At 37.0% G+C, this 19376-nt stretch overlaps 1 protein-coding gene across 3 annotated transcripts in view; it reads left to right on the top strand.

Annotated features, from left to right (window-relative positions):
* The window catches only part of TMPRSS11A (transmembrane serine protease 11A), a 67101-nt gene that overhangs the window by 8681 nt on the left and 39044 nt on the right, over window positions 1-19376 (top strand). For 2 of the 3 annotated variants that reach the window (XM_070791539.1, XM_070791540.1), the window contains exons 2-3: window positions 4284-4405; window positions 6256-6374. In XM_070791539.1, coding sequence (XP_070647640.1) covers window positions 4284-4405; window positions 6256-6374 — 241 coding nt within the window. The remainder of the gene's footprint in view (window positions 1-4283; window positions 4406-6255; window positions 6375-19376) is intronic. The other variant, XM_070791541.1, reaches the window with a different exon arrangement.

The following is a 19376-nucleotide window of genomic DNA, read 5'->3' as shown; positions in this document are numbered from 1 at the left end:
TTCATTTCTGAATTTAGATTTTAAGTCAATTAAGAGGCTAAGTAATTTAATATCCCATGAAGCTTCTATCTGTTGCTTTTATGTTCTGGCATCTTAGCTCTTGTGGAAAGAGCTTTCCACAGAGAATTGTCTAGATTCTTTTTAATCAGTCAAATGTGCATTGTCAGTATTTTCCATAACCAACAGAATTCAGGTCTCTCAAATTCTACTAGGTTTATTGGCTAAATGTAATTTTTATGCCCAAACTATCACCTTAACTATTTAGATCCAAATAGTTTGTATAAAGCTGGCATTTATATATGAAAATATTTTAAAAGACTTCCTGTAAATCAATTAATATTTGTTTAAAAGTCTATTAGAGTGGCCTTCCTTGGTGGCTCAATGGTAAAGAGTCTGCTTGCAATGCTGGAGACTCGAGTTTGATCGCTAGGTTGGGAAGATCCCCTGAAGAAGGAAATGGCAACCCACTCCAGTATTCTTGCCTGGAAAATCCCAAGGACAGAGGAGCTGGCTGGACACAGTCCATGGGGTTGCAAAGAGTTGGATATGGCTTAGTGATTAAACAACATCTACTACTTAGAGTAAATCAATGCACTAAATTTTGTAAAACATGAAAAATAGCTTCTGCCCCCAAAGAATTTAGGTTATCAACACACACACACACAAACGATAAATTCTAATGAAAGGGATAAATTGACTACAATGGCAAATGGCAGAGAAGGAACACTAGAAAATGAGTTACATGTCCTTTCAAGACTCTTGACTCTAACAAATACCATATTCTCTCTCTCAGCCTCACTTAATTCATATGTAAGGCTGATGTAATACCTGCCTGATTCTCATGGATTTATAAAATTTTCACTTTGTACTAGATATGTTATTAGATCTTAATAATAAAAAAAAATGAATAAGACTAGTTTAACTCATTGAGGAAAGTGTTAGCTACTCTGCAACTAACACACAGAAAGTGTATCTGACTCTGCAGCCCCACTGACTGTAGCCCACCAGACTCCTCTGTCCATGGAATTCCCCAGGCAAGAATATTGGAGTGGATAGTCATTCCCTTCTCCAGGAGATCTTCCCCACCCAGGGATCAAACCTGGGTTTCCTGCATTGCAGGCAAATTCTTTTCTTTTTTTTTTTAATATATTTTATTTTATTTTTTAACTTTACAATATTGTATTGGTTTTGCCATATATCAACATGAATCTGCCACAGGTATACACGTGTTTCCCATCCTGAACCCCCCTCTCTCCTCCCTTCCCCTACCATCCCTCTGGGTCGTCCCAGTGCACCAGCCCCAAGCATCCAGTATCGTGCATCGAACCTGGACTGGTGACTCATTTCATATGTGATATTATACATGTTTCAATGCCATTCTCCCAAATCATCCCACCCTCTCCCTCTCCCACAGAGTCCAAAAGACTGTTCTATACATCTGTGTCTCTTTTGCTGTCTCGTATACAGGGTTATTGTTAGCATCTTTCTAAATTCCATATATATGCATTAGTATACTGTATTGGTATTTTTCTCTCTGGCTTAGTTCACTCTGTATAATAGGCTCCAGTTTCATCCACCTCATTAGAACTGATTCAAATGTATTCTTTTTAATGGCTGAGTAATACTCCATTGTGTATATGTACCACTGCTTTCTTATCCATTCATCTGCTGATGGACATCTAGGTTGCTTCCATGTACTGGCTATTATAAACAGTGCTGAGATGAACACTGGGGTGCACGTGTCTCTTTCCCTTCTGGTTTCCTCAGTGTGTATGCCCAGCAGTGGGATTGCTGGATCATAAGGCAGTTCTATTTCCAGTTTTTTAAGGAATCTCCACACTGTTCTCCATAGTGGCTATACTAGTTTGCATTCCCACCAACAGTGTAAGAGGGTTCCCTTTTCTCCACACCCTTTCCAGCGTTTAATGCTTGTAGACTTTTGGATCGCAGGCAGGCAGATTCTTTACCATCCGAGCCACCAAGGAAGCCCAATACATTTAGGAGTTCACAGGTAAGTATAGATTAATATACATGAAAATAAAATTAATACAATGTGATTAGCACTATTCTTGAGCATATCTAGAGGAATAGCAAAGGTTTACTTTTTTCCTCCTAAACTGTGGTAATTTCCTCTAATCCAGAGGTGATGCAATATAAAATACACAGTATCACTTTTGAAATATTTTGCCAAATGAATTTAAATCTAATCAAGTATTTTAGATCTAAATTTAAATTCATAAGAAATGACAAATTAAATGAGATCAGAGATCACACGAAAACATTCATACAAGTTCAGAAGCTGGTCATTCTAAAGGAAAATTGGCTTGATCTCTTCAACAAGTCAATGTCATTAAAAATTAAAAACTGATCAATACTCAAATATTAAAAAAGACTTAAAGGACATAACAACCATGCTACTATGAGGTCCTTGATTTGTACAAAACATTTCTAAATATAATAGGGACAAAAAAGGAAACCTGACGATGGATTTGGTAAAAAATCATGGTTTCCTATTTTACATTAAAATACAGAAGAAAAAAATGAGTAAAGCCATTATAGCAAAATGTTAACAACTGATAAAACGATGTGATGAATATAGGGATGTTCTAGTATAATATTTTTTCTAAATTTCTGTATCTGAAAATTTTTATAATAGTTAAACATGAAGGATAAAAAAGATAAAACAATAGATTTGAAATCACTTTGTAAACTTTAAAACTATAGATAGATAAAGAGATTTTTAAAAAGACTATTGGAGAAAGAAGGAATAGTTCTTTCTCAAGCACAGGTACTAGTTTGTACCACATGCTAAGACTGGCCACCACAGCAATCCATCCAGTGCCCCTAGAAATAGAAGCTAGGAGCACTAGCATGGATTCTCAGATCCTGATCTTCTTAATACCTCCCTTAATGTCAATGTGACCTTGAAAAGTGCTCAGTCACTCAGTCGTGTCCAACTCTTTATGGCCCTATGGACTGTAGCCCACCAGGCTCCTCTGTCCATGGAATTTTCCAGGCAAGAATACTGGAGTGGGTTGCCATTTCCTGCTCTAGGGTATCTTTCTGACCCAGGAATCAAACCCACCTCTCTTACATCTCCTGCATTAGCAGACAGATTCTTTACCACTATCACAACCTGGGAAACACCAACCTTGACATAAATTCAAGACAACTGTCTTCTTGCTGCGGTCAGTCAGTTCAGTCGCTCAGTCATGTCCAACTCTTTGCAACCTCATGAATCACAGCACGCCAGACCTCCCTGTTCATCACCAACTCCCGGAGTTCACTCAGACTCACGTCCATCGAGTCAATGATGCCATCCAGCCATCTCATCCTCTGTCAACCCCTTCTCCTCCTGCCCCCAATCCCTCCCAGCATCCGAGTCTTTTCCAATGAGTCAACTCTTTGCATGAGGTGGCCAAAGTATTGGAGTTACAGCTTCAGCATCATTCCCTCCAAAGGAATCCCAGGGCTGATCTCCTTCAGAATGGACTGGTTGGATCTCCTTGCAGTCCAAGGGACTCTCAAGAGTCTTCTCCAACACCACAGTTCAAAAGCATCAATTCTTTGGCACTTAGCTTTCTTCACAGTCCAACTCTCACATCCATATGTGACCACTGGAAAAACCATACCCTTGACTAGAGAGACCTTTGTTGGCAAAGTCATGTCTCTGCTTTTCAATATGCTATCTAGGTTGGTCATAACTTTTCTTCCAAGGAGTAAGTGTCTTTTAATTTCATGGCTGCAGTCACCATCTGCAGTGATTTTGGAGCCCCCCAAAATTAAGTCTGACACTGTTTCCACTGTTTCCCCATCTATTTCCCATGAAGTGATGGGACCAGATGCCATGATCTTCGTTTTCTGAATGCTGAGTTTTAAGCCAACTTTTTCACTCTCCTCTTTCACCTTCATCAAGAGGCTTTTAGTTCCTCTTCACTTTCTGCCATAAGGATGGTGTCATCTGCATATCTGAGGTTATTGATATTTCTCCCAGCAATCTTGATTCCAGCTTGTGCTTTTTCCAGCCCAGTGTTTCTCATGATGTACTATGCATATAAGTTAAATAAGCAGGGTGACAATATACAGCCTTGACGTACTCCTTTTCCTATGTGGAACCAATCTGTTGTTCCATGTCTTGTTCTAACTGTTGCTTCCTGACCTGCATACAAATTTCTCAAGAGGCAGGTCAGGTAGGCTAAAGCAATATATGCTTATCCAAGGACAACCAGAAAGCCTGTAACCATTGCAACATGAGAGTAACTGGTGAGTTTTCCTTTTTGCAGAGTGGCAGTATTTGATACTGGAAGCAGAGGTTTGAAACCATGGATGATTGCCCTTCTCATTGTATTGTTACTGACAGTGGTGGCTGTGGCTATCGGTCTTCTGGTTCACTTCCTTGTCTCTGGTAGGTAAAATTATGGATTTCGCTCAGTTTGATTCATTTTTTCTGTAAAGCTTTGTTTTTACATATGTAAATTTAATTCTATCCAAAAATAATGTACTTTCCCTAGTAAATGTCCACATTTTGAATTGTTTAATTTGTTCAATCATTTCATCACCTATTGTCTAGTATGTCCAAGTATTTTTCAGGGCACCAAGAAATAGCATTAAGCAAAGTAGATAAATTTCTCACCCTCCTTGGAGGTCACAATCTAGTATTCTTTTGAGAGTCTACACAAAAGATCAAAATATTAATTGTTTAAAATTTACCAATAATCATAATAAACTCTAATCATTCATGTATATGCAAGTGAAAATTTTTGATGAATTATTGATTAAAATTGGCTTTTTTACTCAGCATTTTCTATTAGCATTTCTAGAGGAAAAAAAATACATGTCCAATGAGATAATGAATTTTGAAGCAACTAATAAACTACAAGTATGATGTAATATGATTACTTATTTTTACAGAAAAAAATTTACTCTTTCAAAAAGAATATTCAGGGATTATTTTTCTATTACCTGATATATTTATAATTCCACAAAAATTCATTTCAGAATTCTCTTTATATTTCATTACTCTGCAGAATGCAAAACATTTTGGATAAATGCCCACAATGTCAATCTCACACAGATGTATGTGATAAAAACAACTAGTTTTTACTGGAATGGACTTATCTGTTGTCATCTTCCCCAGACGTGGTGGAACAGTGAAGATTTTTTTAGGCACTTTACAGGGCTTCTAAAAACATAGTTCTGGGCCCCATATAATATCTATAGTTTACACCAATGGCAAAAGATTCTCAGGTCAGTTTATTTAACACATAGAAGCCCCTTTACTATGAGTATAATGTTCAATTATAATATGGACCATATAGATTAGCTATTGGAGGGGCCAATAAAATTGCTACTGAGTCCAGAGATGTCCCTCTGAGACAGACCATCCTGAGGTTCCCTTTCTTAACTAGATCCATGGCTTCCTAAGGAGAGAGGTAGTTCTGTGGTTGCTCCATTCTCTATCTTTAACTCTGTAGATTTCTTGCCCACTAGTACCATACTCCTAAGATTATCACATTCCTCAGGAGTCTTCACTGCTCTGTTTTCTTACGTTTCCTGAGAGACAAGCAGAGATCTGATTGATTCATTCCTATTACACACTGTTCTCACCTCCAGGCTCAGACAATCTTTTCCTTGCCTTTCTTTTCATATCTTTCTTAGTGTCCCTGGTTCTTCCACTACAAATCAAAATTTACAAAAATACTTATTTACCTCTCCTTTCAGTAGGGTATAAGGTGGTATACATTTCACCTCAGCAAGAAGCAATATAGTAATTAAATATGCCACCTCTAGAGCTACACTTGTCTGGGTTTAAACTTGGATAGCCACTCACTAGTTGTATAGCTCAGAGCAAGATATTCAATGTCTCATGCCTCACTTTCTTCATCTGTAAAATGAAGGTGATGCCAATCTTAGATTTGGTGATTGAACAACAACAACTATTATTAACATAGAGCATTAATCATTATTTTTATTGTATTTACTATTAAACTAAAGTATGATGTACGGCAAAACCAATACAATATTGTAAAGTAATTGGCCTCCAATTAAAATAAATAAATTTAAATTAAAAAAATAAATAAATAAAACCAGTCCAAAAAAAAAAAGAAAAGAAAGTCTGGACTAAAAGCTGCTGAAAAAAAAAAAAATCTCAGATATATATTCAAGACTTCATATTGGCCCTATCATAGTTGACCCTTAGATCCCAAAATCTTTCCTCAAAACCTCTTAATTTCATGACTTTTCTTTTCATCACAGACCAGAAAATGGAGTATTATCATGCCACTTTTAAAATTTCAGATCTACGAGGCAACGGTAATTCTAGACAAAACAGCCCATATCGGTTTATGGAATTACGGGAGATTAGTGAAAACCTGGTAAGTCAGATAAAATTCTATCACAAAATAATGTAGGTGGAAGGAATTTTTGTTAGCTGTTTCCCCTACTATTTCTTAAAACATGATTTTAAGACCACTTGCAGCATTATCGTCTTGTAGATTCCAAGGCCCCACTCCAGACCCTCTGAGTCGGTGTCTGATAGGATGGATGGGTGGGGATAGGGGACTAAGGGGATCTACAATCTGGCAAATTTGTGATTCTGATAAATCACTCTTTATAGAACTCAACCACCTCACTTAAAAGTGAGAGAACAGAAGCCAAGGTATCCCATTCCATCACTCCTCCATTCTACCACAATATTACCCAAATGAAAAGCTTAATCATACCAGAAGTGGTTATATGTAAAACCACATGCTTTTTTTAGACCACATTTAAAGATTTAAACTATTTTTTAAGAATGAAAAAAGGAAAGAGGATTATAAATGTTCATTTTATCTCATAAACATGCTAATTAAGATAGAAATCATAGACATATTGTGAAATACTGAAATGTAATGCCAACAACTTTGTTAAAATTGAAATACAGGACAGCCTTTACATCCCCCCAAAAGTAACTTCATTCGCGTAATAGCTCTGCTCATGATGTGTGTGAACCCTTACTCAAAAACTAAGGTCAAGTTAACTTCCTTGACAAGGAGCCACAGAGCATAGAGTTATTTTAAAAGAGTGGAAATGTCACATATGTTGGTTTGTTTTAGTCAAAGAATCTTTTTTTATTCAAGACATTTCCTTTCTTTCTCAAACCAATTTCATTTTTTTATATCACTATTTGATCTTTGTCCATGTGGATACCCAGTTGCAACATATTTACAGTAATATTACTGATGCAGTTTATAAGTTATATTTTCAATTCTCATTAAGTTATTCACATATGTTCTATCTTGCAGTCTCATTTCCCCAAATCAATAATTACATTTATAGATTGATATATACCCTCCATTCTTCTATATTCAGAGTACCTTAAAAATTAGCTTTAGCAATCATTTCTTGAGGAATGCCAGAAAAAACTTGGTTATATTACCCCAGTACCCCTTTTCTTCTTCTGACCCTGAGTGACTCCACAAAACCTCCTCAATGTGAAAGTACTAATAATTAATTAATCTTAGTTAAAAACACACATAATTTCTTTGAACATTGAGAAATATTTATAATTTATCAGGAAAATTTTAAATTTATGTTTTACAGCCAACATTGTTGGTGTTGCTTTAGGCTGACATTGTTTCTACTGAAGTAAATGGAGAGGAATGCTGTAGATCTTTTCAAAGAAAGTGAAAGAAATGCACTTATAGAGGTTCATCTATAAGTGTTAGAAAGTGGACTTTGAAGCTTCAGTAAAGCATACATTTGTAGATGTGAAAGAACTTCAGATACAAATGTTAGGTGATAACACATTACCATCATGAGAGCATGCAAGTCCCTTATCTAGTTGTTGGGTTTTTTTTTTTTGAGTTTGCGTGTGTGTTCAGTCAAGTCTGACTCTGCAGCCCCATGGACTGTGGCCCTCCAGGTTCCTCTGTCCATGGGATTTTCCAGGCAAGCATTTCCTTCCCAGGTGATCTTCCCGACCTCAAGGTTGAACTCACGTCTCCTGCGTCTCCTGTATTAGGAAGCCCTCCTTCTCCAGTTGCTACTATTTATTTATTCTCCTTTATTCTCATTCACCTCCCCTTGCAGGCAACCATAATATATTTCACATATATTCTTTTGTTTGTAATAGTTCTTACAAAAGTACAGTTTTTGTTTTGTGTATAGCTCATGTTCTTACTTTATTCTTTGTGTTATAAATTCCTTGTTTTAGTCAGTTTGGACTGCTATTAAAAAGCACCATAGTTTGAGTGGCTTACAAACAACAGAAATTTATTTCTCACAGTAATGGAGGCTGTGAGAAGACTGAAGTCCGGACACTAACATGCTCAGGTACTGGAAAGGACTATCTTGCAGATTGCAGACTTCAGACTTCTTGGTATATCCTTACATGGTGGAGAGCAGGGAGGCTAGAGGTCTCTGGGATATCTTCTAAAAGGCACTAATCCAACTCATGACCTAATCACCTCCTAAAGGCCCCACGTCCTATGAAAGTGTTAGTTGCTCAGTCATGTCCAACTCTATGTGACCCCATGAATTGTAGCCTACCAGGCTCCTCTGTTCATGGCATTCTCCAGACAAGAATGCTAGAGTGGGTTGCCATTCCCTTCTCCAGGGGATCTTTCTGACCCAGGGATCGAATCCTGGTTTTCTGCATTTCAGGCTGACTCTTTACTATCTGAATCACCAGAGAGAAAGCCACCTCCTGTACATGGTCTTTATTATGTTAAGTTTCCTCTATGCCCACTATCTGGAGAGGTTTTTTGTTTTTTGTTTTTTTTTTTTAATATGCTATCTAGGTTGGTCATAGCTTTTCTTCCAAGGAACAAACATCTTTTAATTTCATGGCTGCATGAAATAATGGTGTATGATCCTTTTAATATATTCTTAGATTCAATTTGCTAGCATTTTGTTGAGGATTTCTGTATCTATATTAATCAGTGATGATAGTCTGTAATTTTTTTTTTTAATTTATCTTTGGTTCTGGTATCAGGATGATGCTAGTCTCAAAGAATGAGTTTGGGAGTATTCATTCTTCTGCAAATTTTGGAATAGTTTCAGAAGAATAAGTGTTAAATCTTCTCTAAACATTTGATAAAATTCAACAATGAAGTCATCTGGTCCTGGACTTTGTTTGTTGGGAGTTTTTTAATCATAGTTTCAATTTCAGTACTTGTGATTAGTCTGTTCATATTTTCTTTTTCTTTCTGGTTTAGTCTTATAAAGCTGTACCTTTCTCAGTATTTGTCCATTTCTTCTAGGTTGTCCATTTTATTGGCATATAGTTGCTTGTAGTAGTCTCTTTATGATCCTTTGTATTTCTGTGTCTGTGTAACTTCTTTTATATTTCTAGTTTTATTGATTTAAACCCTCTCCTTTTTTGTCTTGAAAAGTCTGGCTAAAGGTTAATCAGTTACTTCTGTCTTTTCAAAGGGCAAGCTTTTAGTTTCATTGATCTTTTCTGTTTTCTTCTTCTCTATTTATTTCTACTCTGATTTTTATGATTTCTTTCCTTCTACTGACTTTGGGTTTTGCTTATTCTTCTTTCTCCAGTTGCCTTGGTGTAGAGTTAGGTTGTTTGAGATTCTTATTTCCTGAGGTAATATTGTATTGAACTTCCCCAATATGTTTAGGAACATATTGTTTAGCCTCCATGTGTTTGTAATATTTAGTTTTTTTTCTTATGTGTATGCTAAGTCACTTCAGTCATGTCTGACTCTTTGCAACACTATGAACCACAGCCCACCAGACTCCTCTGTCCATGGGATTCTCCAGGCAAGAATACTGGAGTGGGTTGCCATGATCTATTTCTAATCTCATACTGTTGTGGTTGGAAATGATACTTGATGTGATTTCAATCTTCTTAAATTTACCAAAGCTTGCCTTGTGACCCAGCATGTGATTTATCCTGGAAAATGGTCCATGTGCACCTGAGAAGCATGTGTATTCTGCTGTTTTCAGACAGAATGCTCTATAAACATCATTTAAGTCCATTTGTCCTAATGCATCATTTAAGACCTGTGCTTCCTTATTGATTTTCAGCCTGGATGCTCTGTCCACTGATGTAAGTGGGGTATAAAAGTCCCCCATCATTATTGTGTTACTGTCAATCTTTAGATGTGGCTGTGGGCTCTGGAAAGCTTTAGGAAGCCCATCTATTGATGGATGGGGCTGTGATCCCACCCTGTTGGTTGTTTGGTCTGAAGTATTCCAGCACTGGAGTCTACAGGCTGTTGGGTGGGGCCAGGTCTCCATACAGAAATGGCCACCCCTGGAGCACACACCAAGGAATATTCCTTAGGGCCTCCATCATCAAAGTCCTTGCCCTGCCAGTGGGCCACACCTGATCCTTGGCTCCCCAAGAGACTCTGTAAGACTTGCAGGTAGATCTATGGGCTCCTATGGAGTCACTGCTTTGCTCTGGGTCCCAGTGCATATGAAAATTTGTGTGAACTGTCCCAGAGTAGAGTCTGTATTTCCTCAAGTCCTGCGGAGACCCTGCACTCAAGCCCTGCTGACCTTCAAAGACAAATGCTCTGTGGCCTCCCCCTCTCAAGGCCAGAACCCCAGAGCCTAATGTGGGACTCAAAACTTTCACTCCTATTGGAGAACTTCTGCAATGTATTTATTTTTCAGTTTGTGAGAGGCCCACCGAGCCAGTATTGGGTTTGATTATTAGTAATTGTGCTCCTTCTAGCATCTCATGATATGCTTTCTTTGTCTTTGCAGGTAGAATATTTTTTCTGATAGATTCTACTCTTTTTGTGGATGTCTATTCAGCAGTTAGTTGTGATTTTGGTGTTTTTGTGAGAGAAGGTGAACTCACATCATTCTATTCTGCCATCTTTTCTCCAATCTCACTTACTGGCCCCACCTTCTAAGACATTCACGTTGCGGGTTAGAACTTCAACATATGAATTGAAAAGTGAAAGTGAAGTCGCTCAGTCATGTCTGACTCTTTGCAACCCCATGGACTATACCTGCCAGGTTCCTCCATCCATGGGATTTTCCAGGCAAGATTACTGAAGTGGGTTGCCATTTCCTTCTCCAGGGGATCTTGCCAACCTAGGGATTGAACCCAGGTCTCCTGCATTGTAAGCAGAACTCTTTACCATCTGAGCCACAAGGGGGCTTCTATGAATTGGGCAGGAAGCAAATATTTGACCATTGCATCTATTTTTATTTAATAATTTTTTACCCAGATCTGTTTTTTTTAACTCTATCCATATTGATAAATGTACATTTAAATCATTTCTATTAACTCCTAGATAATGAGTTATAGTGTATATCTTGGAGAAGAAAATGGTAATCCACTCCAGTATTTCGTCTGGTAAATCCCCATGGACAGAGGAGCCTGGAGGGCTACAGTCAATGGGATTGCAAAGAATCAGACATGACCTAGTGACTAAACAACAACACCAATAAAACCTTGTTTTCTTTGGAATCCGAACTCTATAATTACAGTCACTAAAATCCACAATGGAGGAAATGTGGGTTCGATCTTTGAGTCAGGAAGATCTTCTGAAGAAGGAAATGGCAACCTACTCCAGTACTCTTGACTGGGAAAAAATTCCATGGAGATTGAAGTCTGGTGGGCTACAGTCCATGGGGTTGCAAAAAGTCAGACATGACTTAGAAACTAAACAAGTGTATATCTGCAATACTGATCTCTTGTCTATCATCTCAAGAAAGACTGTACTAAACATGCTCCTACTTATCCCTTTATGGATCCATTCCAGTTCTTCTGGAAGCAGAATTACTGGCTCATTGGGTGTGCATACACTTAATCCAACTAATTGATGCTGGATTGCTCTTTAAAATGGCTGAATTAGTGTGCACTCCCATCTGTAGTGCATGAGGATTCCTATGTCCCCTTATCTTGGTCAACACTTGGTAACATTTGGCTTTCTAATTACTACCAGTGTAATAGGCATTAAAAGTGTATCTTATTCATAGTTTAATTTGCATTTTTCTATTGCATATTTCAATTGTGCATCACTGCCATATACTTGTCAGCTTTTCAGACTTCTGTTTCTAAAAACTGCCAGTTCTTCGAATTTGAGTCAGTTCTAGTAAGGTGGATGAACCTAGAGCTAGTTATACAGAGTGAAGTTACTCAGAAAGAGACAGACAAATATCATATATTAATACATATATTTGGCATCTAGAAAATGGCATGGATAAACCTATTCACAGGGCAGGAATAGAGACTCATATATAAAGAATAGACTTATGGACACAGCAGGGGAAGGAGAAGGTGGGATAAATTGAGAGAGTAGCATTGAAATACATACATTACCATGTGGAAAATAGATAGCTAATGGAAAGTTGCTAATGAGCAGGGAGCTAAGCCTGGTTCTCTGTGACAACATAGAGGGGTGGGTTATGGTGGGAGATGGGAGGGAGGTTCAAGAGGGAGAGGACATATGTATACCTATGGCTGATTCATGTTGATGTATGGCAGAAACCAAGAAAACATTGTAAAGCAAGTGTCCTCCAATTAAAAATAAATACATTTTTAAAACTGTTCTTATTGTTTGCCTATTTTTCTATTATAGCTATTTTATTAGATTATTAAAATCTTGCTTTGCAAGATTTTATGTTTTGTACATGGGAACAGTTTTTTGTAGTAGACATTGCACTTATCCATTCCATTTTTTATTAATTTGAGCCATACTGTCCTTCAGAAAACAGAAGTCCATAATTTTAAAGTAATCATATTTACCAGTTTTGTCTGCCCATAAGTTTTTAAAAGAATTTATTTCCTCTTTTTAAGTCATAAAATTATTTTACCATATTTTCATTCTATTAAAATTATACTTTTACCTTTAACAGAAGGTTTTTAAATGCATCTTAAGTCTACCTTTGAATGTGATGTTAGATAGGAACCCAGGTAGTGAGCTAGTTTTTCCAATGTAACTAACTAAACAATCTATGAAATATATGATTATTCAGCTCATGACAATTCTTAGCTCCTGAGTCTTACAGTAAAGGAAACACAATCCACCTCTTCAAACTCCTTTCCATCTCTTTGGAGTGATGACAGTAACACACATTAAACTGAACAGCATGACATGATATAATTAAGGACTAAATTGTACATTGAGGACAATAAGTGCAGAAGAACTTCAAAGAAGAGGATCAATTAGGGTTCACATGGTTAAGAAAGGCTGTGTATTATTTTAGCCCTGTTTAAGTTAGATGGTGTCCCTTTCTTTCCACTCCCCATGAATTTACCTTTAGGAGAATTCCAGGAAGTGTTCAGGCCCCATCCAGAGCCACCCCTGTGTATTGTTGCTAACTCCCAATGAATAAACCAGATTTTTCTTTCTGATCTATGTGAGTGCTAATTAGACAGCCAAGAAAGACAGGTTGTAGATCTTGTTCTTCCTCATATTTGGGGATTTACTGATTTGAATGGAAATGGAGATGCAAAACTGAAATGAGTTCATGCTCAGATTCTACTAAAATCCATTCCAGTTACTAGATAGCAGCAAGGACATATCTCATCTTTCATATTATTCTTCAGATAAGACTCCAGTAACCAGACACTATGATATTCCCAAATAAGTAGGTCTTTTTCATTATTATTATAAATTTGAGTAGGATCACTGATTAAGGGAGCACTTCCTTTGAAGAAATATATTTCATAAATATTTTTAAAGTATAGCATCATTACAAATGTGAAAATCAAAAACTTGTAACATTCTAACAATAATATTAGTTAACATGTATTGAATGCCAAGCTCTCAATTAGCTTAGCACCTTAACCACTGTATCTGTATTATTTTAGTTAATCCTCAAAAACAAACTTATTAAGTAAGTACAATTATTATCACAGTTTTATAGATGAGGAAATCAAGGTATCAAAGTTAATTTACCCAAGATCATTCAGCTAGTAAGCAATGTAGTTAGGATTTGATATTACACTTTCTTAATAAATTTTTGTCATCTGTAAGAATCATCTGCATACTTTTATTTCGTATCTACCATCCCACAAAACACCAGAAATCAAGTAATTATCTGTGTTATATTTTTCTCTTTCAATTACCGTTGACCCTTGAACAACATGGGTTTGAACTGCACAGGCCCACTTATATGCAGATTTTTAAAATAAATACATGCTATAGTGCTGCATGATTAGTCCTTGGTTGAATTCACAGATGCAGAACCAGGGATACAGAGGACCAACTATGAGCTATATGCATATTTTTGTCCTAACTATGTGACCACCATCTGAATTGACAACGGTACTGGTTAGAAACTTTCTTAGGGTTGTCTCCAAAAAAAGACAAATGACTCCTGTATCCAAAGTAGTTCTAAATTTTATCTTCTTTGTTCCCAGGAACACCAGAAACAGGACCTAAAATGATTCTCAAACTATCCTTGAGATTATGTGTCTAGAGTTGCAGAGACAAAGAACTTGGAAACAGAAAGTGATGTAAGGAGATAATATAGTTTAGGAACACTCTATAAAGGATTTGAAGAACCAGTGAGAGACTTGGCTCACTGAAGCAGGATGCTCTCCTCTTGAGAAAAGGCAACTGGGTCAAAGTAAAAAATTTAGCAAAGGTATTAGACTATCTAAAGTTTGGAGCTGCTTAAGGTAATAGGAGTAAGAGGCCCAATCCCTGGTGTAGGGCTATGGTCCTCTTCTGAAAGGAGTGATTGAACTTGAAAGTCTAGAGAAGAAAATAAGCAGCGAGTATTTAAAAACAAGAACAAGAACAACAACAAAAGCTTCGTGTTCAGAGGTTCAGAAAAATTGGATGAAGAATGTAACTGAATTCTTACTTGGGAGCTCAAACTCACATTCATTTTGTAATTGAAGATTAGGAATGACTAATAGAGGAAAAGTGTATCACAACCTCTGCCTTCAGTGTGTTTAATTTGAATTCTGAAAGAAAAAAGGTAATTGTATATTTCATGTCTGATCTTCAATAAAACATTGCAAAGGAGGCATTGTTATTCACACTTTATGATAAGAGAATTAAGCTCCTGAAGCTAAAGTCCACAGTTTGTAAATCATGTAGGTGAGATTTGGAGCATATAGGTTAACTCTAACATGTGCTCTGTCCAATAAATTTTTCTACTTGTCAGGAAGGGACTCAACTATAATAGAAAGTTCAATTCTACATCAGTTCTTCTCCCATTTAATTTTTAAATCCATATATATTATAAATCTACGTGTTGTATTAGATCACTTTTACTCAGCCAACACATTGGGATGACATTACTAATTATATAAAGATGTCTTCATCTTTAGTTTCTTCATTTTCTTCTATGAATTTTTTCAATTAAGATATAATTTACATATAACATTGTGTAAGTTTAAGTTGTGAAATTTGATGATATGATACACTTACATTGCAAAATGATTACCACTGTAACATCTCCATCATATCACATAATTATTTCCTTTTTTGGGTGAGAACATTTAAGATCTACTCTCTTAGCAGCTTTAGGATATATAACACAATGTTGTTAAGTATAATCACTACAGTGTACATGAGATCCCAGAGCATTCATTTTATAACCAGAAGTTTTCAATATTTCCATATTTTCCCCATCCTCTAGCCTCGGTAACTACCGTTCTGCTACCTGTTTCTTTGAGTTCAACTTTTTAGATTCCAGATGTAAGTAACATAGTAAAGTATTTGTCTTTGTTTGACTTATTTCACATAGCATAATGCCCTTAAAATCCATCCATGTTGTCATAAATGGCAGAATTTCATTCTTTCTCATGGCTATAGAGTGTACAGCTAACCTTTGAACAATGCAGGACTGATTTGCAAGGGCCCACTTATATGCAGATTTTTTTTCATTAGTAAATTCAGTAGGATTACATGATTCAACCATAATTGGTGGAATCCATTGATGCAGAGCCATGATTAGAAAGAAAACATTTATATGAGAACTGTGGATATGTAGGGCGAACTATTTGTTTTATGGGGACTTTCAATTGCACAGAGGTTCAGCACCCCTAGCCCCAACATTTTTCAAGGGTCAACTATATCTTTAACCATTTATTTTTTCATGAACAGTTAGGCTGTTTCCATATCTTAGCTATTGTAAATAATGCTGTGAGAAACATGGGAGTGCAAATATCTCTTTGAGATCCTGTTTTAATTTCCTTTGAATGTATATCCAGAAGTTGATCCAACCAGTCCATCCTAAAGGAGATCAGTCCTGAGTGTTCATTGGAAGGATTGATGTTAAAGCTGAAACTCCAATACTTTGGCCACCTGATGTGAAGAGGTGACTCATTGGAAAAGACCCTGATGCTAGGAAAGATTGAAGGCAGGAGGAGAAGGGGACAACAGAGGATGAGATGGTTGGATGGCATCAGCAACTCAGTGGACATGAGTTTGGGTAAACTCCAGGAGTTGCTGATGGACAGGGAGGCCTGGCATGCTGTGGTCCATGGGGTTGCAGAGTCAGACACGACTGAGTGACTGAACTGAACTGAACTGAGGATTGCTGGCTCATATGGTAGTTTATTTTTAATTTTTTGAGGAATGTCCATGCTTTTTTCCAGAGTGGCTATATCAATTTACATTCCCAAAAAGAGTATGTAGGGGTTCCTTTCACCAAAGTCTTGCAGTTTTAGTGTTAAGATCTTTCACCTCCTCGGTTAAATTTATCCCAAGGTATTTTATTGTTTTTGATGCTATTATGAATGAGACTGCTTTATTTATTCTACAGATATTTTGTTGTTAGTGTATAGAAACAAAACTGATTTCTATATGTGAATTCTATATGTTTTATTTCTCCATTGATATATATGCAACTTTGTGGAATTCACTGAGCAGTTCCAACAGCTTCTCAGTGGCATCTTTAAGATTTTCTATGTAAAATTATATTATCTGCAAATAAGGCAATTCTACTTCTTCTTTTCTGGTTTTTATGCTTTTGTTATTTTTCTTGCCTGTTTCCTCTGGCTAGAACTCCTAGTACCACAGTGAATAGGAGTAGTGAGAATGGGCACCATTCTTGTCTAGCTCCTGATCATAGAGGGAAAGTTTTCAGTCTTTTATGGTTGAGTTTGGTGTAAGCTGTGCCTTTGTCACATATGGCCTTTATTGTGTTATGTTCCTTCTACATGTGGTTTGTTTAGTGTTTTTATCTTAAAAGAACCTTGTATTTTTTCAAATGCTTTTTCTGCATCTACTGAGATGATCATATGATTTTCACCTTTCATCCTATTGATGTGTTATGTCACATTTATTGTTTTTTGCATATGTTGAACCAACCTTGCATCCCAAAGATTGTTGTTGTTAAGTCACTAAATCATGTCCAACCCTTTGTGACCCCATGGACTACAGTATGCCAGGCTTTCCTGTCTCTCACCATTTCCTAGAATTCATCCAAGTTCATGTCCATTGACTAGATGATGCTATGCAACCATCTCATCCTCTGCCACCCTCTTCTCCTTTTGCTCTCAATCTTTCCTAGCATTAGGGTCTTTTCCAATGAATCGGTTGCTCGCATCAGGTGGCCAAAGTACTAGAGCTTCAGCTTCACCATCAGTCCTTCCAATCAGTATTCAGGGTTGCTTTCCCTTAGGATTGACTGTTTAATCAATTTTTCTCAGAGATAAGTCTCACTTAATTATGGTGTATTATCCTGCCAATATGCTGTTGAATTTTGTTTAATACATCATTGAGAATTTTTGCACCAGGAATATTTGTAGTTTTCTTTTCTCATAGTATCCTTACTGGCTTTGATACCAAGGTAAAGGCTGGCCACTCAATTTGAGTTTGGGAGTGTTCCTTCTTCTCTGATTTTTTGGAAGAGTTTGAGAAGGAATGTCATCAATTCTTATTTAAATGATTGGTAAAATTCACCAGTGAAACCATCAGGTCCTGGACTTTTCCTTTTGAAAAAGGCTTTTCCTTTTTTATTACTGCTTTATCTCCTTATTCATCATTGGTCTCAGATTTTTTATTTCTTCATGATTCAGTCTTCACTGTATTTTTCGAGAAATGTATCCATTTCTTCTAGATTATCCAATTTGCTGGTGTATAACTGTTCACAGTGGAAAATTCTTAAAGAGATGGGAATACCAGACCACTTGACCTGCCTCCTGAGAAATCTGTATGCAGGTCAAGAAGCAACAGTTAGAACTGGATGTGGACCAACAGACTGGTTCCAAATAGGAAAAGGAGTACGTCAAGGCTGTATATTGTCACCCTGCTTATTTAACTTGATACAGAGTACATCATACGAAATGCCAGGCTGGATGAAGCACAAGCTGGAATCAAGATTACTGGGAGAAATATCAATAACCTCAGTTATGCAGATGACACCACCGTTATGGCAGAAAGTGAAGAAGAACTAAATAGCCTCTTGATGAAAGTAACAGAGGAGAGTGAAAAGTTGGCTTAAAGCTCAACATTCAGAAAATGAAGATCATGGCATCCGGTCAAATCACTTCATGGCAAATAGATGGGGTAAAAATGGAAACAGTGACAGACTTTATTTTGGGGGGCTCCAAAATCACTGCAGATGGTGACTTCAGCCATGAAATTAAAAGACGCTTGCCCCTCGGAAGAAAAGCTATGACCAACCTAGATAGCATATTACAAAGCAGAGACATTACTTTGCCAACAAAGGTCCATCTAGTCAAAGCTATGGCTTTAGTAGTCATGTATGGATGTGAGAAATGGACTATAAAGAAAGCTGAGCACTGAAGAATTGATGCTTTTGAACTATGGTGTTGGAGAAGACTCTTGAGAGTCCCTTGGACTGCAAGGAGATCCAACCAGTCCATCCTAAAGGAAATCAGTCCTGAATATTCATTGGAAGGACTGATGCTGAAGATGAAACTCCAATACTTTGGCCACCTGATGCAAAGAACTGACTCACTGGAAAAGACCCTGATGCTGGGAAAGATTGAAGGTGGGAGGAGAAGGGGATGACAGTGGATAAGATGGTTGGATGGCATCACCGGCTCACTAGACATCAGTTTGAATAAGCTCCAGGAGTTGGTGATGGACAAGGAAGGCTGGTGTGCTGCAGTCTATGGAGTCACAAAGAGTCGGACACAACTGAATGGCTGAACTGAACTGAACTGTTCATAGTAGTCTTTATGATCCTTTGTATTTCTGTGTTATAACATCTACTCTTTCATTAGCTTTTCAATTTTTTTATCCTTTCAAAAACACAGCTTAGTTCTGCTGATCTTTTCTATTGTTTTTATGATCTTTATTTTATTTATTTCTGTTCTGATTTTTGATACTTCTTTCCTTCTGCTATCCTTGAGATTAGTTTGTTCTTTTTCTAGTTCCTTGAGGGCTAAAGAGACAAGGAGACCAATAAGTCTCTAAAATCCTGTGAGCACCACCTGTGCTCAAGTTGGCCATGTTGCATATAGGCTTAAGATAATCATTCAC

Source organism: Bos indicus, chromosome 6 (assembly GCF_029378745.1).
Source record: "Bos indicus isolate NIAB-ARS_2022 breed Sahiwal x Tharparkar chromosome 6, NIAB-ARS_B.indTharparkar_mat_pri_1.0, whole genome shotgun sequence".
NCBI classification, from domain to species: domain Eukaryota; kingdom Metazoa; phylum Chordata; class Mammalia; order Artiodactyla; family Bovidae; genus Bos; species Bos indicus.
This window is presented reverse-complemented; position numbering and strand designations above follow the sequence as displayed.